The 20,004-nt window shown below is 47.8% G+C and overlaps 2 protein-coding genes across 2 annotated transcripts in view; both read left to right on the top strand.

Annotated features, from left to right (window-relative positions):
* Nucleotides 1-6,451, top strand: part of capzb (capping actin protein of muscle Z-line subunit beta) — a 12,578-nt gene extending 6,127 nt beyond the window's left edge. The window contains exons 2-9 of the mRNA XM_030092397.1: nt 1,359-1,448; nt 2,798-2,919; nt 3,227-3,340; nt 3,430-3,571; nt 3,720-3,836; nt 3,939-4,004; nt 4,248-4,324; nt 6,180-6,451. Coding sequence (XP_029948257.1) covers nt 1,359-1,448; nt 2,798-2,919; nt 3,227-3,340; nt 3,430-3,571; nt 3,720-3,836; nt 3,939-4,004; nt 4,248-4,324; nt 6,180-6,267 — 816 coding nt within the window. The 3' untranslated portion in view covers nt 6,268-6,451. The remainder of the gene's footprint in view (nt 1-1,358; nt 1,449-2,797; nt 2,920-3,226; nt 3,341-3,429; nt 3,572-3,719; nt 3,837-3,938; nt 4,005-4,247; nt 4,325-6,179) is intronic.
* Nucleotides 6,452-9,439: 2,988 nt separating this feature from the next.
* The window catches only part of celsr2 (cadherin, EGF LAG seven-pass G-type receptor 2), a 54,812-nt gene continuing 44,247 nt past the window's right edge, over nt 9,440-20,004 (top strand). Inside the window, exon 1 of the mRNA XM_030092359.1 lies at nt 9,440-13,006. Within this exon, the coding sequence (XP_029948219.1) occupies nt 9,469-13,006 (3,538 nt within the window). The 5' untranslated portion in view covers nt 9,440-9,468. The remainder of the gene's footprint in view (nt 13,007-20,004) is intronic.

The following is a 20,004-nucleotide window of genomic DNA, read 5'->3' as shown; positions in this document are numbered from 1 at the left end:
CACAAACTGGGATTTAAAGCCAATTTAGATTTTTGGATATATTTTGGGCATCTTCATTTCTCTGTCATAACCCAAGTCCCCTAAACTCAAAGCCAAGACCTAAACCAACCAACGCTCCACCGATCCCCCAACATATCCTGTCACTGTAGCTCAGGTTGCATTTACAGAGTTTAGAAACTTCAACAAGGAAACACTGAACATTTATTGCTGTTGCAGTTTAAGTGCCTCATTTTGTCAAGATTTATTACAGGATTAATTTTTGTTGCTGTCTGACATTATTAAAAATCTGTTGTAATCAATCATTGATTTTAGGAAGCTGCAGCAGAGACACTAAAGAGCTTCAGACTGGTGATCAGTGTTTGCTCTGACGCTACTTCACAACTTTAAAGCTTTTACCCGCAGACCGATCTGCTCCCTGTGATCTGTTTTGGCTAAGCTTTCTTCTTCATTCAGTCCATTTCTCTGTAAAATACTCACGTGACAAATCATGAGTGCTGTTAAAGTCTGCTGAGCTCGAAATGTGTCTGGAATCACACAGTGGCTGCGACAGTGTAATTATTTCCAACTGCTCTCGTTCCGTCACGCAGAAAGTAACAGAATAAGATCTGCTACATTCATTGTATATTTTCTTTACGTGTTAATTTCCAGTTTGAACAGCGGCGCCAGCGCGGCAGTGTACCGCCTTAAGCATGTGCACATACAGGATGGTTAACTATGAACTGGATGGAATCCTTTATTGTCTTTCTTTTTTCATTCATACAGCAAAAGTATGTTGAAGTCTGATTGAAATAAAAACATGACTGATATCACATGTAGTTTGATATCACTTGTAGATATCACAGTAGTTTGTCAAATTCAAATGAAACGATCACACTAAATATTCTCTAGGATTTCCTCCTCGTTGCATTTCACTTGACTGATTGTTGCACGATGCAAATAAGCCTGCGAATGTACAAACGCCATCTCTAAACTAAACCGCACAAACAAAATATTTCTTAAAATATGGTGTGTATCAAGAACCACTTGAACCATCTCTTCACAATCTTTAACAGCATTTAAAATCGGATACGATTGTTTCAGTAGAAGGCACTTTTTGCACCTTAGCATGCTGGCTCTGTGTATCTCATTAGCGTCTTGAAGCCTTTACTTTAAATAAAAGTCAAGTGGTCGCAGATCTTGTGTAATCGTTGCTGCGATGCGCTGCAGACCTGGTGAGATAAGAGCTCATCTGATAAACAGTGTGTCTGGTTCACACTGCTAACATCAGCAGCCGTCAGTCGGTGTAGATTGAGAAGTAAGAAAGATAAAGAAAAACTAAACCGTAAACCAGTCTTGACGTTCCCGCCTGTGTGTTTCAGAGTGAACAGCAGCTGGACTGTGCTCTGGACCTGATGAGGCGTCTGCCTCCTCAGCAGATCGAGAAGAACCTCAGTGACCTCATTGACCTGGTGAGTGACCTGCTGACCTCTTCACATTTCTTCACAGGCAGAACGGCCTCGGTCACTTCAGGGATCCGCTCCTGTCGACCATTAAATGTTTTGGTCAATTATTTGGAAAGTTTGTGGGATGATGTGCATATTTTTTATTAAAAAAAAGTCTTTTTTTTTTTTCTCATCACATTATCTTCTGTAAATGTTTTAAAGCCTTGTACAGGTTTTAAGTGTTTCACTTTCAGACTTCTGAGCAGCTTCCTCCTCTGACTATAAACCAGTGGTTTGTTTTCTCCCTGCGACCCGCTCTGTTCTGTAATTTTCGGACGGGGCCCGTGCGTTCCACCACAGCGCTTCCAGACAGATTTTTGCGTCACGAAACGGGGACACAAATCAAACCACACTTGTTCTCCTGCTTTCCTCGCACCTTGTTTTGTTGGTATATCCGTTCCCGTTGAGTCAGACCCCCACCTGCTCACCTTCCTCTTCGCCCACCTTTGACCCCTCCCCCCTCCGGACATCTGTTCTTTCTCTTTCCTCTGACCACTGGGTTTGTTAGTGATCATTATCATAGCTGTCAGTCACCTCTGTTAGTGGGCTTTTTTTTTTTTTTTTTTTTTTTTTTTTTTTTTTTTCCTGGTCCCACCTCCACACAAACTCTTCCTGGCAATCGAACTCACCTCTGCTGTTTGGGGTTTAATTCCTGCTTGTCCCGCATCGACAGTCGCCTCCTCTCTTATCTCGGTTCTCTACCCCGTCACACACTCTTCTTTGTCAGCTTTACTCACCCTTGTTTTTCTTGTCTCGGTCGTCGGTCTGGCGAGCCCAGGTGTGTATGTGTGTGTGTGTGTGTGTGTGTGTGTGTGTGTGTGTGTGTGTGTGTGTTCAGGGATATGGGGGCTTTTTCAGAATAACAGGCCCTCCTTTGTCTCTATGCTGTGATGCACAAGCACACGGAGAAGGGGCTCCATGTCAGTCTGTGAGAAATAATTTGTATCCCTCTTATCCTGCAGATATTATGTTTCCCAATGAGATTTTATTCCAGCTTCTCTCAATAACCTCTGCTTCCCTGTTCGCCCTGGAATGTGAGAGAAGGACAGCAGCCTGAAAGCAACTCCCACGTCTGAAATGAGGCTATGGGAAACCGTTAGAACCGTTTTTTTTTTTTTTTTTTGTAGTCTTGTCTGTTCCACCTCAGTCCTGGAAGTAATTTTAAAGCTGGCATCTTGTCACAGGAAGCCTGAAATGATCTAAGCGTCTTGCTGTTGTGTCTCGTGCACATTTGATCCGAGGCCTGGCGGGCTCTTGTTGGGACGGCGGTACGTGTGTGCAAGTAGGAAACGTTGCGCTGTGTGTTTTTTGCCCAGGTGCCCTGTCTGTGTGAGGACCTCCTCTCCTCTGTGGACCAGCCCCTGAAGATCGCCCGGGACAAGATGGTGGGGAAAGACTACCTGCTCTGCGATTACAACCGAGACGGCGACTCCTACAGGTTCAGAGAATAGCTGCATTTCAGTCATGGGGAATTGATGTCAACTGTGATGTGTTAATCAAAAAGGGGGAAAAAAACTCAGAGTGAATAAAACAAAGTATTTTTTCACTACAGCATTTGTTGAAATCCAGAAATTGGCTTAATGTATATTATGAGAACAAATAAGGATGTACAGGGTTCTACCAGCATCCTCTATTGTAACTTTATTGCCTGTTACTTTCAGAATAAGTTCAGTTATTTCACACTGTCTGGCATAATGAAGTTACCTCAGCTTCACGTGGTTCCTTCGTCTTCTCTCGGCCGTCAGATCTCCGTGGAGTAATAAGTATGACCCTCCCATTGAAGACGGTGCGATGCCCTCAAACCGCCTGAGGAAACTGGAGATTGAAGCCAATAACGCGTTCGACCAGTACAGAGACCTGTGAGTATGAGTGGAGCGCCTGGGTGCAGACCCACTCGGATAGCTGCTCAGTGTCGCCCCTGGTGACCGCTGCTGGCGCGTCTGTTCAGGTACTTCGAGGGTGGCGTGTCCTCCGTGTACCTGTGGGACTTGGATCACGGCTTCGCTGGAGTTATTCTCATCAAGAAGGCCGGCGACGGATCCAAGAAGATCAAGGGCTGCTGGGACTCCATCCACGTGGTGGAGGTTCAGGTAGGAAGCAGCTGAACTAAACGGCCCGGCTTCAGGCTCGCAGGTTTGAGTCAGACGCTCGGCGTCCAACAAGTCACTGCGCTTTAACTGTGTGCAGCACGCCCATCTATTTGTTAGTGAATACAAGGAATCAATTGTGTTCCTGCAGGAGAAGTCCAGCGGTCGTACTGCCCACTACAAACTCACCTCCACCGTCATGCTGTGGCTCCAGACGACCAAGAGCGGCTCTGGCACCATGAACCTCGGCGGCAGCCTCACAAGACAGGTCGGACGTTGCACTGAAACAAAATAATAATAAGGGCCGCTGCTGAATCCTCCAGCTGTGCCGTCAGCGCTCACACAGTCCTTTTCTTTTCTCTTAACACAGATGGAAAAAGACGAGACGGTCGGAGAGTCCTCACCCCACATCGCCAACATCGGCCGCCTCGTTGAAGTCAGTGTTTCCCCCCGACGTCCTGAACATGCAGAAGTTAATTATTTTTCAAAAGGAGTTCTCAGGTCTCATCAGACACGAAATGATCTGCCAGCTGACTTTTGTGCTCTGTGTCAACCTACAAGTAGCAGCGGCATCAGAAAAGAAAAATTCTCCTCATGTTCAGCACATTGATTGACTCAGAACAGGAAGGCTGTTTGTGTCGTCGCCGTTCTCTGAAAGGTCGTCATGTTTTTCCTCCAGGACATGGAGAACAAGATCCGCTCCACACTGAATGAAATCTACTTTGGGAAGACCAAGGACATCGTTAACGGCTTAAGGTACGACGCCCTGCGGTCTCACTGCGCCCCCCCCCCTTCCACAGGGTCTTCAATCTTCTCCTAATTTGATCAGTTTGATCACTTCTGATCAGCGCAGATCTTTTTTTAAACCACTTTCTGCCCTTTTTCCTTCTGTTTGATTCCCTCCTCTGTTCCTCTGTCTACTCTCTTCAACCTCTCCCACTTGCCACTTTTTTTTTCCCCCATTGAGTTTCCTGCCAGGTTTCCACTGTCGCTCTTATCGGTGCCTCTCCTGTTCTAAATCTCTGCCACCTCTCTCTCTCTCCCCCCCACCACCACCTCCCCGCTGTGCTTCAGATCTATTGAGTCTTTGCCCGATAACCAAAAGTACCGGCAGCTCCAGAAGGAGCTGTCGCAGGTCCTCACCCAGCGTCAGATCTTCATTGACTAGGGTCAGAGGTACAGCGAGGCATGGAGATGTGTGTGTGTGTTTACTGTGCTACTCTTTTTAACTTCAGTTTCGGGAGATGTGGAAGCGAGAAGAGCTTTCTAGAGTAACTCACACGGTTGAACAACCGCCTTCAGACCTTTTCTTCTTAACTCAGATTAGAGCCACGCTGTGTTTTCATCCGCTGTGTGAACACGTGCGCATGTTTCCTAATCAGCGGTGAAGACGGAGCGCAGCTGTGTGAGCATGCTGTGAGGGTCTTGTTTACCTCTGAGGAAGTCACAAACTAACTGAGTGTAAAGTATTTAAATGAGTCACCCTCGTGTTTGTTTGGGAGTCCGTTGCCCTAATATGGCTTTCTGAGATGATGTGTGTCTTCTGCTGAGAGCAAACCAAAAAAAGAAGGGAATTTGACCATCAGAAATAACATTTTGTGATGTAGACTCAGGCTGTTAAACTGTTTCAGTAAAATATCTAAACCGGCGGTAGCCGAGGCGTGCAGTTATGGATGAGTTTAGTTAGCAAGATTTAAAAATTCAAACATTAGCTGCATGTTAAAGTGTAGAAAATCAAAGCTCATCAGAAACGGTCACTGTGCTCCTCTGTCTCTGCTGGGATCTTTTCCGATGGAGGCATCATGGATCCACAGACAGAACCTGCGGCGGAAAGCTTCACCGCCGTCACCTCCGTCTTGTCGGTTGCTATGGAGACAAATCCCGTTTGTTTCAATATATTACACCACTTTAATCCCGCCGTCCCTCCTCTGGATCCCAGTGAGCGTTAGCATCGATTTTCAGATAATATTTTAACGTAGCGCTTTGAGAGCCTGAGATGACAGGAAACGAGTCGGCCAGGTGGGGACTGGCGGATTATTTCGAACTGCAGGCTGGCGGGTCGTTCTGCCTTCCTGTTCGTGTTTTTTTTTTTTTTTTTTTTTTTTTTTTTTTTTAAATCTACTAGTTCTTCTTTTTCGTTTTTCCTAACTGCTTCTCGTTTCTTTTACTGTCCCACTTGGTTTATCTTTATTCTTGCACTTCTTCCTTCAACCATTAGGCTCAGCTTCTTTCCTCTTGGTTTTGCAGGTTTTAATCAGTGAATTAGGAAAATAGCGCCCGTCGTGGCAGCTCCTCATTCGGACCAGCACTCTTGTTTTGTTGAGCCCATGCACAGGCAGTCAACACGTTTGCTCTCACCGAGCGACTGTAATTTGTTGTAATGTCAAATAAAAAGCAGCTCAGAAGGTGATTCAGCTGCATGATGACATGTAACTAACTCTGGTTTGGTTGGCGTGAAGATCTAAAGATGGTGGTGACGATGATGATGATGATGCACTTTTTAACGCTCTTCTCTCCGCAGAGAGGCGGTGTGTGATGCTGGTGCAACTAAAACAACTGAGTGCATTCAGGAGGAACTTTGTGAACTGACTCTGTGTGTCTCTCCCTGCAGGAGTGTTCAGACTCTGGCCGACAGGTCAAAGCAGGAAGCTCTGAAGTTGGACCTGATGGAGGCGCTCAAGAAGAAACAGAGCTGCTAGAGATGCTACCGTTGTTTTTCTCCCCGTGTCTCTCTCTCTTTCTCTCTCTCTTTCTCTCTCTCTCTTTCTGCCTCTCGCTCTCTCTCTCTCTCTCTCTCTCTCTGCCTCATCTCTTCTGTTTCTTTTCATCTCTTCCTCCATGCCTGTTTCAGTGCTGCACTCGTTCTTTTGTGGAATAACAAAAAAGGAGAAAATGCTTAGCTTTTTTATTTGTTTTTGTTTTGGGTTTTTTTTTTTCCCGTCTAGTTCCGTTTTCATGCATCTCATCTGCCATGAAGCCATTCATTCATTCATTCATTCACTGACTGACTCATCCTCTCTTCCTCCCTCTCCTCTCTCCCCTGTTCTGAATATAATGATAGTATTACCACGGTTAACGATAATCTTCCGGTGTGAGGGTCATTGTAATAATACTCCCTGATGTGACTCTGGCCCTGCTCCTCTTCCTCCTCCTCCTCCTCGCTGAGGAGTCGGACACAGACTGTGCTGTAGGCGGTGTAGACTCGCCAGTGGCGTCATTACGTTCATCAAATTGACTTCTTGCACCTATTTTTGTCTGCCGCACCCCCTGATATATTTGTATAGAGATATAACTGTCCGTGCGTTGCTGTCGTTGGTCTGGGCGACGCGACGGGGCGTGAGCGCGAGGGCGGCGGTTCTCACACTTGGCGTCGACGTGCACGTCGGCACGGGCCGGTCGGGGCTGGACTGTTACCGTCAGCGGTTACGCCCTCGTCGCCGACGCCCCCCCCCCACCACCTCCATACTGTGTACAACATGACAGTTGCTTCCCCTCTGTCCGCCGTCTTCAGTCTTCTCTCTCCTCACTCCTACTCTGTCTTTGTTGGGGGTCACAGTTTGTCTTCTTGTCTCGGTGGAAACCTTTGTTTCCTTTTTTTTTTTTTTTTTTGTGGAGGGGAATCTTTTGTTGTATTTTGTTTTTCTGGGTTTCGTTTTTATTTTGTAAAGCTTATGATTCATATTGTATTAGAGCCTCCAGCAACAATAAAAACGGTAAAAAGCTGCAGTGTTTTGTTTTTTTTTTCTTTTCTTCATGTTGGTGCGCTGCACTGCTCCAGATAATGACACAAACTGTTTGAGGACAATTACAGTGCTGTTCTCAACCGGCTCTGCGGTGTCCATTTTTAATTTATGCACAAGACACAAATTGTTACACTTGAATCCACACTTAAAAATTAACATGAATGTGCATCAATATACAGAGGGGTTTTTTTTGTTTTTGTTGTTGAAGAGATGTTACTACTGACATTTACTGATGTTTAGGCCCAGCATTTTTTTTTTTTTTTCATGATTTATAAATTTTCAAGTGAATTTTTCAACACATAACACAATGGTCACGTTATAAGAATCAATTGCACGTTGCCTGATTTGAAAACACATTACGGGTATAGTACATAACACCTAATACGAGTGGCAAGGCATAAAGCGTGACACTGACAACATAAAAGTATTGTGCAACCAGATTTTAAAAAAGGAAAAATAATAAAAAACAAAAAATTACACAGAAGAACAAAAACAGGGATAGTTACAAAAAAGAAAACCATTACCATACCATATGCTCCACGTGCTATTAAAACAAGAAAATAAGACTCGATCAATACATGATTAATTCTAAGTTAAATAGAAGGGGCTGCTCAGTCACTGGGGTCAGCATCCAGCTTGAGGAATCCAACATGCTCTGTAAACAGTAACCAGATTTTGTTAAACTTTGTACTGAGACTTTGCAGGGAGTATCTAATTTTGAAAAAGTTCAGACATCCTGAATCTATTTTGGTGTGGCAGGCAGGGTGGCTGCTCTTCCAATGCATCAAGATAGAGACCCCAAACAGGCCGACTAATGAAGAATGGTGACAGATGTGATGGCAGAGAGTGAAGCAAATACAGATTTCCAATACTGGAACAGTGCTGGGAAGGTTTGGTGGTTTTATTGATCAAATGCTCCAACAAGTATCATGTCTTGCACCCTGTTTTGAAACATAGTTTGAACTTTAATTGAAAGTTTTCTTCTAAATATTGATTTTGAATCAAACTGAATGAGTCGTTTGTGGAAAAATATGTAGATAGATTTATATTTACACATGAATGAAATCTTAGTGACTGAATCAACACCATTGCTTCCTGGGACAGATATTTTATTTAAAATTCTTTTAAAAAAATCCAGTTCTTTAAGTTGCCATTTGAAATTGATGGTTCAAATGGAAACAGTTATATCAGGCAGTAAAGGAGTGTTGAGGTCAGTCAAACATCTGAGGTGTATTTCTACAGAGGGGAAACACCGCGGTCTGTCCACTAGATGTCGCTCACACCCAGAATATCAGCCGAACTCCAGGCTACTGTCCAGCCGCCAGTTTCACCTGTTATAAACATTCTATTTTCCCCATGTGACCATTTAAAAACGTGTTTGGAGCTCTTCGAGGCCTGTTTTGAAAGTATTGGTAAAAAACATGAGCTGCAACTAAGTTATTGTTTCTACTTTGGTTCCAATTATAAATTACTATAAACTTGACGGGGAAAACAGCTTTAACAACAAATATGCACCATTGGATCCAAGCACAGTGTAACTGAATTATTATTTTTTTTAACCTAGTTTAAGTTCACACTGTTTTTTCTGTAACTTTTACAAAAACAGGCACCACTGAAAACCGAAGCATGTGACGCTTACCAGGTAATAAGTGAACTATTTGGTAATAAGTAATGAAGGAATGTATTAAATCATTACATGTTACATACACACTGCTGACAAGTGAGCGCATCTCTCTCTCTCTCTCTCCCTCTCTCTCTCTCTCTCTCTCTCTCTCTCTCTCTCTCTCTCGCACACACACACCGCACACACACGCCGCACACACACAGGTTTATGATAATGAGCCCCCGGAGGCTCGCGGGGAGCAGGAGCCATCTTTCTCATTCACGCGGAGTCGCGCGGACGGAGCGGAGCTGCAGCCGCCGCTGGACTTCTTCTCCTTCTTCTTCTTCTCGCCGGGGTCCGTGAGCGTGAGTTGCGCGCATGTGAGATCAGCTCCGGCCGAGGTTAACTGCGACTTCCCCGTCTTCAGGGAATCAGCCGCGAAGTGCGCCCGGTGGGGGGGGAGCATGGCTCTTCTGCGACAAAGAGAAACTCTCCGGCGGAAAGTTTAAGAGCGGTTCGGAGCTTCGGAGATTCCCGGGCGGAACTGAGGAGCGATGCACTTCGTCAGGTGGGATTTGTTGGTGATACTGTGGTGGTGGAGGCAGGTTCCTCTGGCGCACTCTTACTCCGTCCACCTCGGTGAGGATGCGGGGCCGGGGACGCTGGTGTCCGGCGCGCGCCGGGGCGCGCGGTGCGCTCTGGATCAGGTCCTCGCTCCCAGGTTCGCGGAGCGCTTTCTGGAGACGGACGCGGCGGTGGGAACCGTGTTCGTTTCGCGCTCCATAGAGTGTACCGCTCTGAGATCCAACCCCTTCACCGTGTACACGGTGTCGGACTGCGCGGACTCCGGCTACAGGCACCTCCTCACCAGCCAGTACGACGTTCATGTCCACGGGAGGAACTGCTCGAACAAGCCGCAAAGGAAAACTCAGTGGGACATGGAAGTCCTCAGCTTGTTCAGCGGCCGCAGCCGACACAACTCGGAGTGCCACCAGGCTGGCTCTGCTTTATTTCCAGTGGGGGGGTTGTTACCTGGCCCCCCGGTCGGCTGTAAAGTCACCAACAGCCACGAGTTTTACTTCTCTGAGGGACACTTGTTTGTGTCTGAGACTTTGTGCTGGAGGCAGGACACCCTCCTGGAGATGGACGTGCTCTGCGACGTGCTTTCTGGAAACAGGTTAAACATTAAGCCTGTCTCCATCCACTGGCGCGTGGGGCAGGGCCCCTTCAGGCAGGCCCACCTGGAGAAACTCTTAAAAAAGGCAGCTCAGTCTGATTCAGGGATCGTGAGGAGGAGGAGCAGGAGAAGCCCCAACAGCAGCCCTCAGTTTCAGCCTCCCATGTACCAGGAGTCTGTGGCGGAGAATCAGCCCGCTGGGACTCCCGTTGTCGTTTTGAAAGCGGTGGATGCGGACGAAGGAGAGGCGGGGAGGCTGGAGTATTTCATCGAGGCTCTCTTCGACAGCCGCTCCAACAACCTTTTTGCCGTGGACCCCGCCACAGGTGCCGTGTCCACTGTGGAGGTGCTGGACCGGGAGACTAAAGAGACCCACGTGTTTCGTGTGACGGCCGTTGACCACGGCACACCTCGGCGTACAGCCATGGCCACGCTCACGATCACAGTGAGGGACACGAATGACCACGACCCAGTGTTTGAACAGCAGGACTATAAAGAGAGCATCAGGGAGAATTTAGAAATAGGGTATGAGGTGCTGACTGTGAGGGCCACAGACGGGGACGCTCCCATTAACGGTAACATCCTTTACCACATACTCAACAATAACGGGTCCAATGATGTGTTTGAGATCGACTCACGGTCCGGAGTGATCCGCACGAAGGGCCTAGTTGACAGAGAGGAGGTAGAAGCTTATATGCTGTTAGTTGAAGCAAATGATCAGGGTCGTGACCCCGGGCCCCGCAGCGCCACGGCCACCGTTCACATTGTGGTGGAGGACGACAACGACAACGCTCCGCAGTTCAGCGAGAAACGCTACGTGGTCCAGGTGCCCGAGGACATGACCCCGAACACAGAGATCCTGCAGGTCACGGCCTCGGATCAGGACAGAGGGAGCAACGCTGTGGTTCACTTCAGCATCATGAGTGGAAACACCCGCGGCCAGTTCTACATCGACGCTCAGACGGGTAAGATGGACCTGGTGAGCCACCTGGATTATGAGGCCAACAAAGAGTACATGCTGAGGATCAGAGCCCAGGATGGAGGACGGCCGCCGCTGTCCAATATTAGCGGCCTGGTCACAGTGCAAGTCCTGGACGTCAACGACAACGCCCCCATCTTCGTCAGCACCCCGTTCCAGGCCACCGTGCTGGAAAACGTGCCGCTGGGTTACTCCATCATCCACATCCAAGCCGTGGATGCAGACTCTGGAGAAAACTCCAGGCTGGAGTATCGCCTCACCGAAACCACACCAAACTTCCCGTTCAGCATCAACAACAGCACTGGCTGGATCGTGGTGGCGGCCGAGCTGGACAGGGAGAGCGTGGATTTTTACAACTTTGGAGTGGAGGCCCGCGATCACGGCTACCCCATCATGTCGTCCTCGGCCAGCATCAGCATGACAATTCTGGACGTCAACGACAACAACCCGGAGTTCACCCAGAAGGCGTACTTCATGCGACTGAACGAGGACGCGGCCGTGGGGACCAGCGTGGTGACGGTGTCGGCCGTGGACCAGGACATCAACAGCGTGGTGACCTATCAAATATCCAGCGGAAATACCCGCAACAGGTTCTCCATCACGAGTCAGAGCGGCGGCGGGCTCATCACGCTGGCTCTGCCTCTGGACTACAAACTGGAGCGCCAGTACGTCCTCACCGTCACCGCCAGCGACGGCACCCGCTTCGACACGGCCAAGGTGTTCGTTAACGTCACGGACGCCAACACGCACCGCCCCGTGTTTCAGAGTTCACACTACACGGTCAACATCAACGAGGACCGACCGGTCGGCACCACCGTGGTGGTGATCAGCGCCACGGACGAGGACACGGGCGAGAACGCGCGCATCACCTATTTCATGGACGACAGCATCCCTCAGTTTGACATTGACCCGGATTCGGGAGCGGTGACGACTCAGATGGAGCTGGACTACGAGGACCAAGTTTCCTACACGCTCGCCATCACCGCCCGAGATAACGGCATCCCTCAGAAGTCCGACACGACCTACTTGGAGATTTTGGTGAACGACGTAAACGACAACTCGCCTCGATTCCTCAGAGACCACTATGTGGGCTCCGTGATGGAGGATGTGCCCGTCTTCACCAGCGTTGTCCAGGTTTCTGCCACAGACAGAGACTCCGGGCTCAATGGACGCGTCTTCTACACTTTCCAGGGCGGGGAGGACGGCGATGGGGATTTCATAATCGAGTCCACCTCTGGGATCGTCCGCACGCTACGAAGGCTCGACAGAGAAAATGTCCCAATTTACAGCCTGCAGGCCTTCGCTGTGGACAAAGGTGTTCCCGCTCTGAAGACACCAGTAAACATTCAGGTGACAATCCTGGACGTGAACGACAACCCCCCTGTGTTTGAGAAAGATGAGTTTGACATCATGGTGGAGGAAAACAGCCCCATAGGCCTCGTGGTCGCACACATATCAGCTACAGACCCAGACGAAGGCAGTAATGCACAGATCATGTATCAGATCGTGGAGGGGAACATCCCGGAGGTGTTTCAGCTGGATATCTTCTCTGGGGAGCTGACAGCGCTGATAGACCTCGACTACGAGTCGAGGTCTGAGTACGTCATTGTGGTCCAGGCCACCTCTGCCCCCCTGGTCAGCCGAGCCACCGTGCACATCAAACTCGTGGACAAGAACGACAACGAGCCCGTGCTGAAAAACTTCCAGATCATCTTTAATAACTACGTGACGGACAAATCCAGCAGCTTCCCCACGGGAGTGATCGGACGCATCCCCGCCTTCGACCCGGACGTCTCGGATCAGCTGCACTACAGCTTCGAGGTGGGGAACGAGCTGAACCTGGTCCTGCTGAACCAAAGCACGGGAGAGATCCAGCTGAGCCAGGCCCTGGACAACAACCGGCCCCTGGAGGCCTCCATGAGGATCTCGGTGTCAGGTGAGTCTCTGCGATAACTCTCTCTCTGTAATTGCAGTCTCCACCCAAGTGAGTGAAAATAGTGCAGTAATAGGAGAGCAGCTCGCTGAGGTGTGCGCGCTCACGTTATTTGCATTAACATGTTCTCTCTCTTCATTTACATTTGCACTTCACTTCACTGGATAATGGAACCGATAATGACTTGAGTATGTTTTTTCAGGCTTCAATATCCCAGAGTGATCTGCTCATAATAGAAATATTCATGAAACATGATTAATATTCATTGCGGAATATCATGTAAGCCATTTCACTTTATAAAAAGCGAATCAAACAGCGAGCCAGTCTACATCGACAGTTTAAAAATCTTAAAATTCCTGTTTTTCTTAGTTGATTGTTTCATTTCCTAAATTTCTTTCTGTGGGGAGGGTGCTGAGGGTTTGGGGTTGTCATTCTTTGGCCTCCTCATTAATGAGCTTTCTTATTTACATTAGCCTAATTTAGCTGTGTCTATTGTCGTGTTTTAAATGGCTGTTTGTCTGAGCGTGTCTGCGTCCGGTGGGACCCACACTCCAGTGGGCAGACTGATCAAGCCCCATAATTACCAACCATACCCCCGCTCCCTTATAGGATGACAGACCTAATTCAATTATCATCACTTTCTACAGCTTGTTCAGGCTCTGAGTGAAGGAGCTGATCTTCTTTAAGTGATGTTTTTGTTGTCACGCCTCTTGCTCGTGTTATTTGACTGAAGGTGAAATTAAAAAGTTTTTGATGGCGCTTTTTAAACTGATAGCAGAATTGTTGCAAAGAACTGTTTGAGTCATGATTGATACTGGAAAAGAAGGATCACATAAGCTTGAAACAAATCGCCGTTCCTCTCTTTGCCCGCTCTTTTCTTATCCAGCGTGTTTTGGACTTGTTCCCTGAACCTTTAATTGGCGTGCCAGCACAAATAACAGTTTTGTTTGCTCCTCAAACGCTACTGAACTTGAATTGCACCCACAGAGAATGGGGCGGGGGGTGGTGGGGGTTGTAGTTACCCTCTGTTGGAGCTTATTTGACGCAGTGTAGTTTCCCGCAAATCCACCTTTTCCTTTGACCTTGGCTCACAGTAAGAGGGAGGGGGAACAACACAACTGGAAACATTGCTTAAACGCAGCACATCAAGGTTAAAGAAACGGAACCAGCTCAGAGAAGACGGCAGAAACCTCCAGGGTTTGTTTGATTGCAGATAAAGTGCAGCAGTGGCGGCGACTGACAGCTTGAAGTGCATTCCTGTTGTGTGACGATTTGACAGCGGGAGACGGATACTGTATGGTTAGCGTGGGTCGCCTTTATAATAAATGGAGAGCGAGCTCGCCTCTCCGGAGAACAATGGTGAGCTGTCGATTCAGGAGCTCACCAGGCTGCGGTTGGGGGCAACAGCTGTGACTCCACCGAGGACCAATTAGAGGCCGTGTCTGCCCGGCGCGTCCAGCACCTGCTGGGGTTTATGTGTCAGCACCCCTGCAGGAGACAGGAGGAGACGGAGGGAGGCAGGAGGGCGGCAGGGCGGCAGGGGAAGGAGGGAGGAGTGGAGGGTTAAGTTGTGGTTGTGTAAACTGGGATCGTGTTGGAAAATACAGTCGTACTGTAAGAGAGCAGGGAAGCCTTCAGACGGGAGCTGCTGCAGGAGGAGGAGGAGGAAAAGGAAGACTAGTTCTTTCTGTGGATGCTGCTGACCCCAATTTTCAAAGGCTTCCCCCTCCAGGGACCTCCCAAGTCTTCCCATTATCTTCCTCTTTATGCTGCCGTTTAAGAGGCCCCTGATGATGGACGATTTCTGATGGGCTCCTTTGTATGTTGTTGGACTGTGATTAAAATCTTTTCTGAGCTCCGGTCTTCACCCTGAAATGGATGTAATGGCTCAAATGTTTCAATACGAGCTTCCAGGTTCAAAGTGTTTCCACTGCAGCAGGATCTTTTTCATGCCCATCAGGTCATGTTGAAGCCAAATTCACTGAGATCATTCAGAGTATTCCCTGAACTCATCTTGCTTATTTACAGTATTCGATTGCTAGATGAAAGCAGGTCACTTTTTAATTTCATTATTATCAAGTTCATGCCGATTTGGTATTCAGCTTTTAATCTCAGGGCACTTTATTTTGATAATGAATATATGTGGAAGTTACATATATGTAACTACACTATTCCTGGTTTGAAAAAACCTTCATGAAACAAAATGTAAATATCCAGTTGTACAACTGTACAAATACAATGGAAAAAAAATTACAATTATGAACAATTTCAGTTCTTCAGAAGCTCCCAATCCACCATCTGTGATGAATTCATAAAGGATGTTTAAGTGATTTAAAGTAATAAATAAAATCCTTAAGTTTTTGTAGAGCACAGATCGACACCAGCATCTTTTTTTTACACCCAAGTGCAAATATATAATAAATATACAAAGACTTTGTTTAAGTTATCCAGCGTTCCTATATATGGCTTCATGACTTTGGGAAGATACTTAAATAAACATAAATCATCCAACAGAAAATGCTGCTCACTGCTGTTTATTCCAGCGCCACAATTATTTCAGGCCTGGAGCAGCCACTTCACAGTGTGTCTGAGAATCACATAGCCCACAGATCTCTCCGGCTCGTTGGGTGTTGGCTGTGTGCACTTGCATTAATTAGCAATCATAACCCTATAATTATGTTAGCCAGTTAAAAATTCAGATTTGCTGAAGTGAGCCTGCCTCGGCACAGACCGGGAGAGAAGACGCCAATAAACCCAGGCTAATGTGACGCAGTGGATTTTTGATTTGAGCGATTTGTTGGATTGTAACTTGAGATTTCTGCCACGTTCAGGACCAAACACAATACATGGATTTTCATCTCCCGTGTCATTTCAGTGTCGTGGAGAGAGTTGTAGTTACAGTTTGGGGTGAGAGGCAGGCTGTCATACGTGGGATTACATTTGCTGCATCTGTATCCTGAGATCTGTCAGAGCGGTGTTGACATTCTCAGGGGCTCATCTATTCCTTCCAGGCAAGCGTGAGCTTGCATAAATAGATGTTTGCATTAGATGATAGAGAGTCTTTCCCCCACTTTTCTTTAATCTGCAAAGCCCTGTTAATTTTCATATAGAAAGTATATCTAATCATTCATTATCCCTCACTGCCACTGATGTATGTGCGGTCTGTTGAGTCTCTGTTCCGTCGACGCGTCAGTTTCTCTACATTTCATATTCCTTGAAGTGACTCCTGTTGGACTGACACATTTCAATCGCTGCAGAAACATGTTATATATCCTGTCTCCTCCGTTCCATCAGGACACTTTGTCCTTTAATGAAATTCTTGAGTCGAGGCCAATATCATGCCCCCATGCTCGCTTTGAAAAGAGCAGAATTTTCTCCGACAAACACGCCTCTGTGACTAACGACGGCGGTTTGATTCAGCTCACATCACGCTGCGGGCCGTACAAGCGCTGGCGCTGCCCGCTGGACAGCAGGTATTTCCACCGCCTGGCCGCTGTCGGCACAGGAAAGGGCCTTTTGAGTTTCAAGTGTTGAGTCTGAAGTGGCTGCTGATGTACCAAGGTTAAAATCCCTCGCTCTCGAGGTTGTGTGAGCCAAAGCCCGCTGGCAGTCAGCCCAGCGAACCCAGGCAAACAACCAATACTCTCATATCACTCAACTTCTGTGGTTTCCCACATTATTACTCTCTGGAAACTGAAGTATTAGGATATTGGGCTTAGCGGGCATGAACTGCATTTAGGTCATGACTTATACCCAGGATACAATAAACAGGCTCTAATTTTAATGGAGGCTCCGCTCCGTCACACGCTGCACATCAGAGCCAAGACACTCACTTCCAGCCTAATTTCGTTAAAATCTACTCCAGCTTTAAGCTGTCTGTGCAGGGACTTTCTCGGGGGGTTGTCTGCTGTAACATTAGCCTATTGAGCTGCTCCAATCTGCCATATTTGTGTGTGTGTGTGTGTGTGTGGCATTGAACAGCTGGACGACTCTGATTACTTCTCTCCTCACTCGTTGCGTACTTATCTCACTCTGGCGGAGCGCACCTTGGGTTTCTGTGTTCTTTTTGGTTGATGAATTCCCGTTTTTCCTTGTGCTCGACTCGTACGGCACAAAGTCACAGCTTGCGTCGCTCGGCTGTGTTTTGTGCGACTAGAGTCACCCGTGATGGGCTCCTTTCATTCCTCCGGGCCTTCTCCTCGCCCTCCCTGGCTGGCGGTAGTCACACCCGCAGCTTGCGTGGAATGTTTGTAGCCCTGTTTCTCTTTTTCTCCTCCTTTTTAACCGTTTAACGTCACCTATCACCTTGATCCTGTTTCTCTTTCCCCCTCTTTTGTTTGCTTGTCACCGTTCCCCATTTTTCTCCTATCTATTCGGGGTCTATGGCTCTCACCCCTGTAACCTCCACTGTTCCCTCCCATCATTTCGAGCTCCTCCACCCTTCCTCTTTATCCCCGTCCTCCCCCCCCCCCCCCTCCCGCTCCGTGTCTCCCTCCTTTGACTGTTGTCCCCCCCCACCTCTCCCCTGTGAAAGGAAGAATGCCTAAGAGAAATGCTTTGTTAAGCACCCAGTTGTCATGGTGAGCCCAGCAATGCCTGAGAAATTCCTTGTGGGTGGGGACGGAGGGGTAAGGCCTCTTTTGTGGAGCGAAGATGGGGGGGAGGGGAGGCACATAAAGTTCTAAAGAGCAACTGTCCCCCCCTCTCCAGTCCTGCCTGCCAGTGAAGCATGTAAAGCCTTCCGCGGACCTGTAATGCTGCGGGACGCAGCGACCTGCCCCGCCGGCCGCTTTCGCTGCGGCCGACACCTGACTGCAGATATTAAGTTTCCATCTGCTGTGTTTTCACAGGATAAAGTTTTGCCTCGCATGTGACGGACTTCAGAGGCCCTCTTGTTTTGAGAGCAGCCCGGAGTTTAAAGCTCGCGGTGACATGATAGTGTCGTCTTTAAGCTCTTTGATTTGTGACACAGATGCTCTGAGGGGGTGTCTGGTTTCCTGCTGCCGGCGTGTTTCTTCAGCGGCGGAACATCCTCTTGTGAGCTTATGTGCCGCTGAACGCTCGGCTGCGTTTCAGGTCCGGAGGAGCTTTAGGTGGGGGCGAAGGTGCAGGAGGGGAGGGGGACGGGCTGACATCATCTGTTTGAGGAGGGGAGATCATGTTTAGGATTAGGGCTGGCGCATCGCCGGGCCGAGGCCTTGCGCTGCCTGCGTGTATCTTAGCGTTGTCCTGCATTGTCCTCGCCATCCTGGCAGACAATAGGAGCGGGCTGTTGTCTGGAGTTGCCCCCGCGCACCCCCCCACTCCCAGCTCTTTGTGTCCACTTGTTTGCCCCTGCCAGCTTCAGGAGAGTATCACCAGACCTGCTATTCAACCATGAATTACCCTATTTACTGTATTACGGTCTGATGCAGACAATTTTCCAGTGATTGGGTGGATAGAATGAAGCTCTGCTGCAACCTGCGTGTACGGATTCACCACCAGACGGGTCAGCTGATGCCAAGTCGTAGAAACTAATTAATTAACTGACTTTTGATGTGATTTTAATTGATGACATCAATTTGCTTTTACCACTATTTTAGTGACCAAAGAGGCACTTTTCCATTAAGAAGTTGTCTTGTGCTCCTAAGCACAAGACAACTACTGCCTGCAGCCTCTCTATTAATCTTTAGTGAGCACTGTGTTTCCTCTCTGACCATTTAATCTGTAGCAAGGAGAGTGTATAGTCACATATTAATCCATCCCCAACTTCATATCTCCAGCTCAAAGTCAAATATCAATAGTTAAAAAGTCAAAATGAAGATTATCTGTTGTTTTACCTGAACAGTATGAAATGCAGTTGTACTGTCAGAATAACAACACGTTTAGCAAGGGGTCAAGGTATCTTGGTCAGTTTGAGGATCCTTAAAAAACTAATTTCAATATTCGAAGGTGCTGAACTATGTGCCCGACTATGACCTTCCGAACCATTAATGTTTGACAGTTTTGGAAAAATAGCGAGGCAGGCTGCAACATATGGCTACAGTTTAAAATCTGAATAAATGATAATAAAAGGTAGATTTAGGGGAAGCTGAGCTGCGTTGAGAACATCTAGCAGTGAACGGAGCCGTTTTAAAAACAGCTTTCAGTGACAGCATCACAGATGGTGTAGAAATGAAACCTGATCAAAAGGACATCAAGGGTCGTCCAAATGCAGCAGGCGACACGAACTGTCAGAACATCCAGCCAGGGTTTGTTCTCAGCCTTGTTTTTCTTTATGGTGATTTGAAACAACTCTAACTGTGGCTGTGATCATAACAAGTTTTAGTTCAGTGAATTCCAAAACACTGGAGAGATGACACACACACACACACACACATACCGTGTCAAAAGAAAACCCCACTTCGTCAGCTGAGAGGGCATGTCATCCAAAACAAGTCTGGGAAACACAGCTCCGAAACAATACACAAGGCCCTTAAAAAAAACCTCATAGTGGAGCTCCACTCAAGTACAGAAATCACTACAGTGAAACGGGCCTCTCACACCGTGACCGTGACAGATTATGTTTACTTAACAGCCCGTTACCTTTCTGCTACATTGCTCTCGTTCGGCGTCGGAGCAGGCCGGGCTTTCACACTGACCTGGTTTCATGTGGCTGGGCTCCGCGCTCCGGCCTGTCAGCGTCGCTGCTCGACACCCGGGGAGGGAGTGTGACTGGTGGAGGTGGTGAACCCTGCAGTGCTGGACTTTAAGATGTTTCATCGCCCTCTAATTTATATTAAAACTGACAGGAGGGCATCCAGTTAACCACACAGACGGCGTCCCTGTGAGTTACTGCGATCGAGCGATTGTTCTTTCACAGTTTGGTGATTATTTATGCTCCTCACTGAGATGGAGGTGGAGTGTTGACGTGTTTGATCTTCTGAACGGATCCCAAATATAGTTTGCTTGTGGCAACAACAAGAAGTGTTGAGAATAACATGTGGCAAAGTGAATGTGACTTTTACCATACAGATTACCAC

Source organism: Salarias fasciatus, chromosome 5 (genome assembly GCF_902148845.1).
Source record: "Salarias fasciatus chromosome 5, fSalaFa1.1, whole genome shotgun sequence".
Classification (NCBI taxonomy): Eukaryota; Metazoa; Chordata; class Actinopteri; order Blenniiformes; family Blenniidae; genus Salarias; species Salarias fasciatus.
This window is presented reverse-complemented; position numbering and strand designations above follow the sequence as displayed.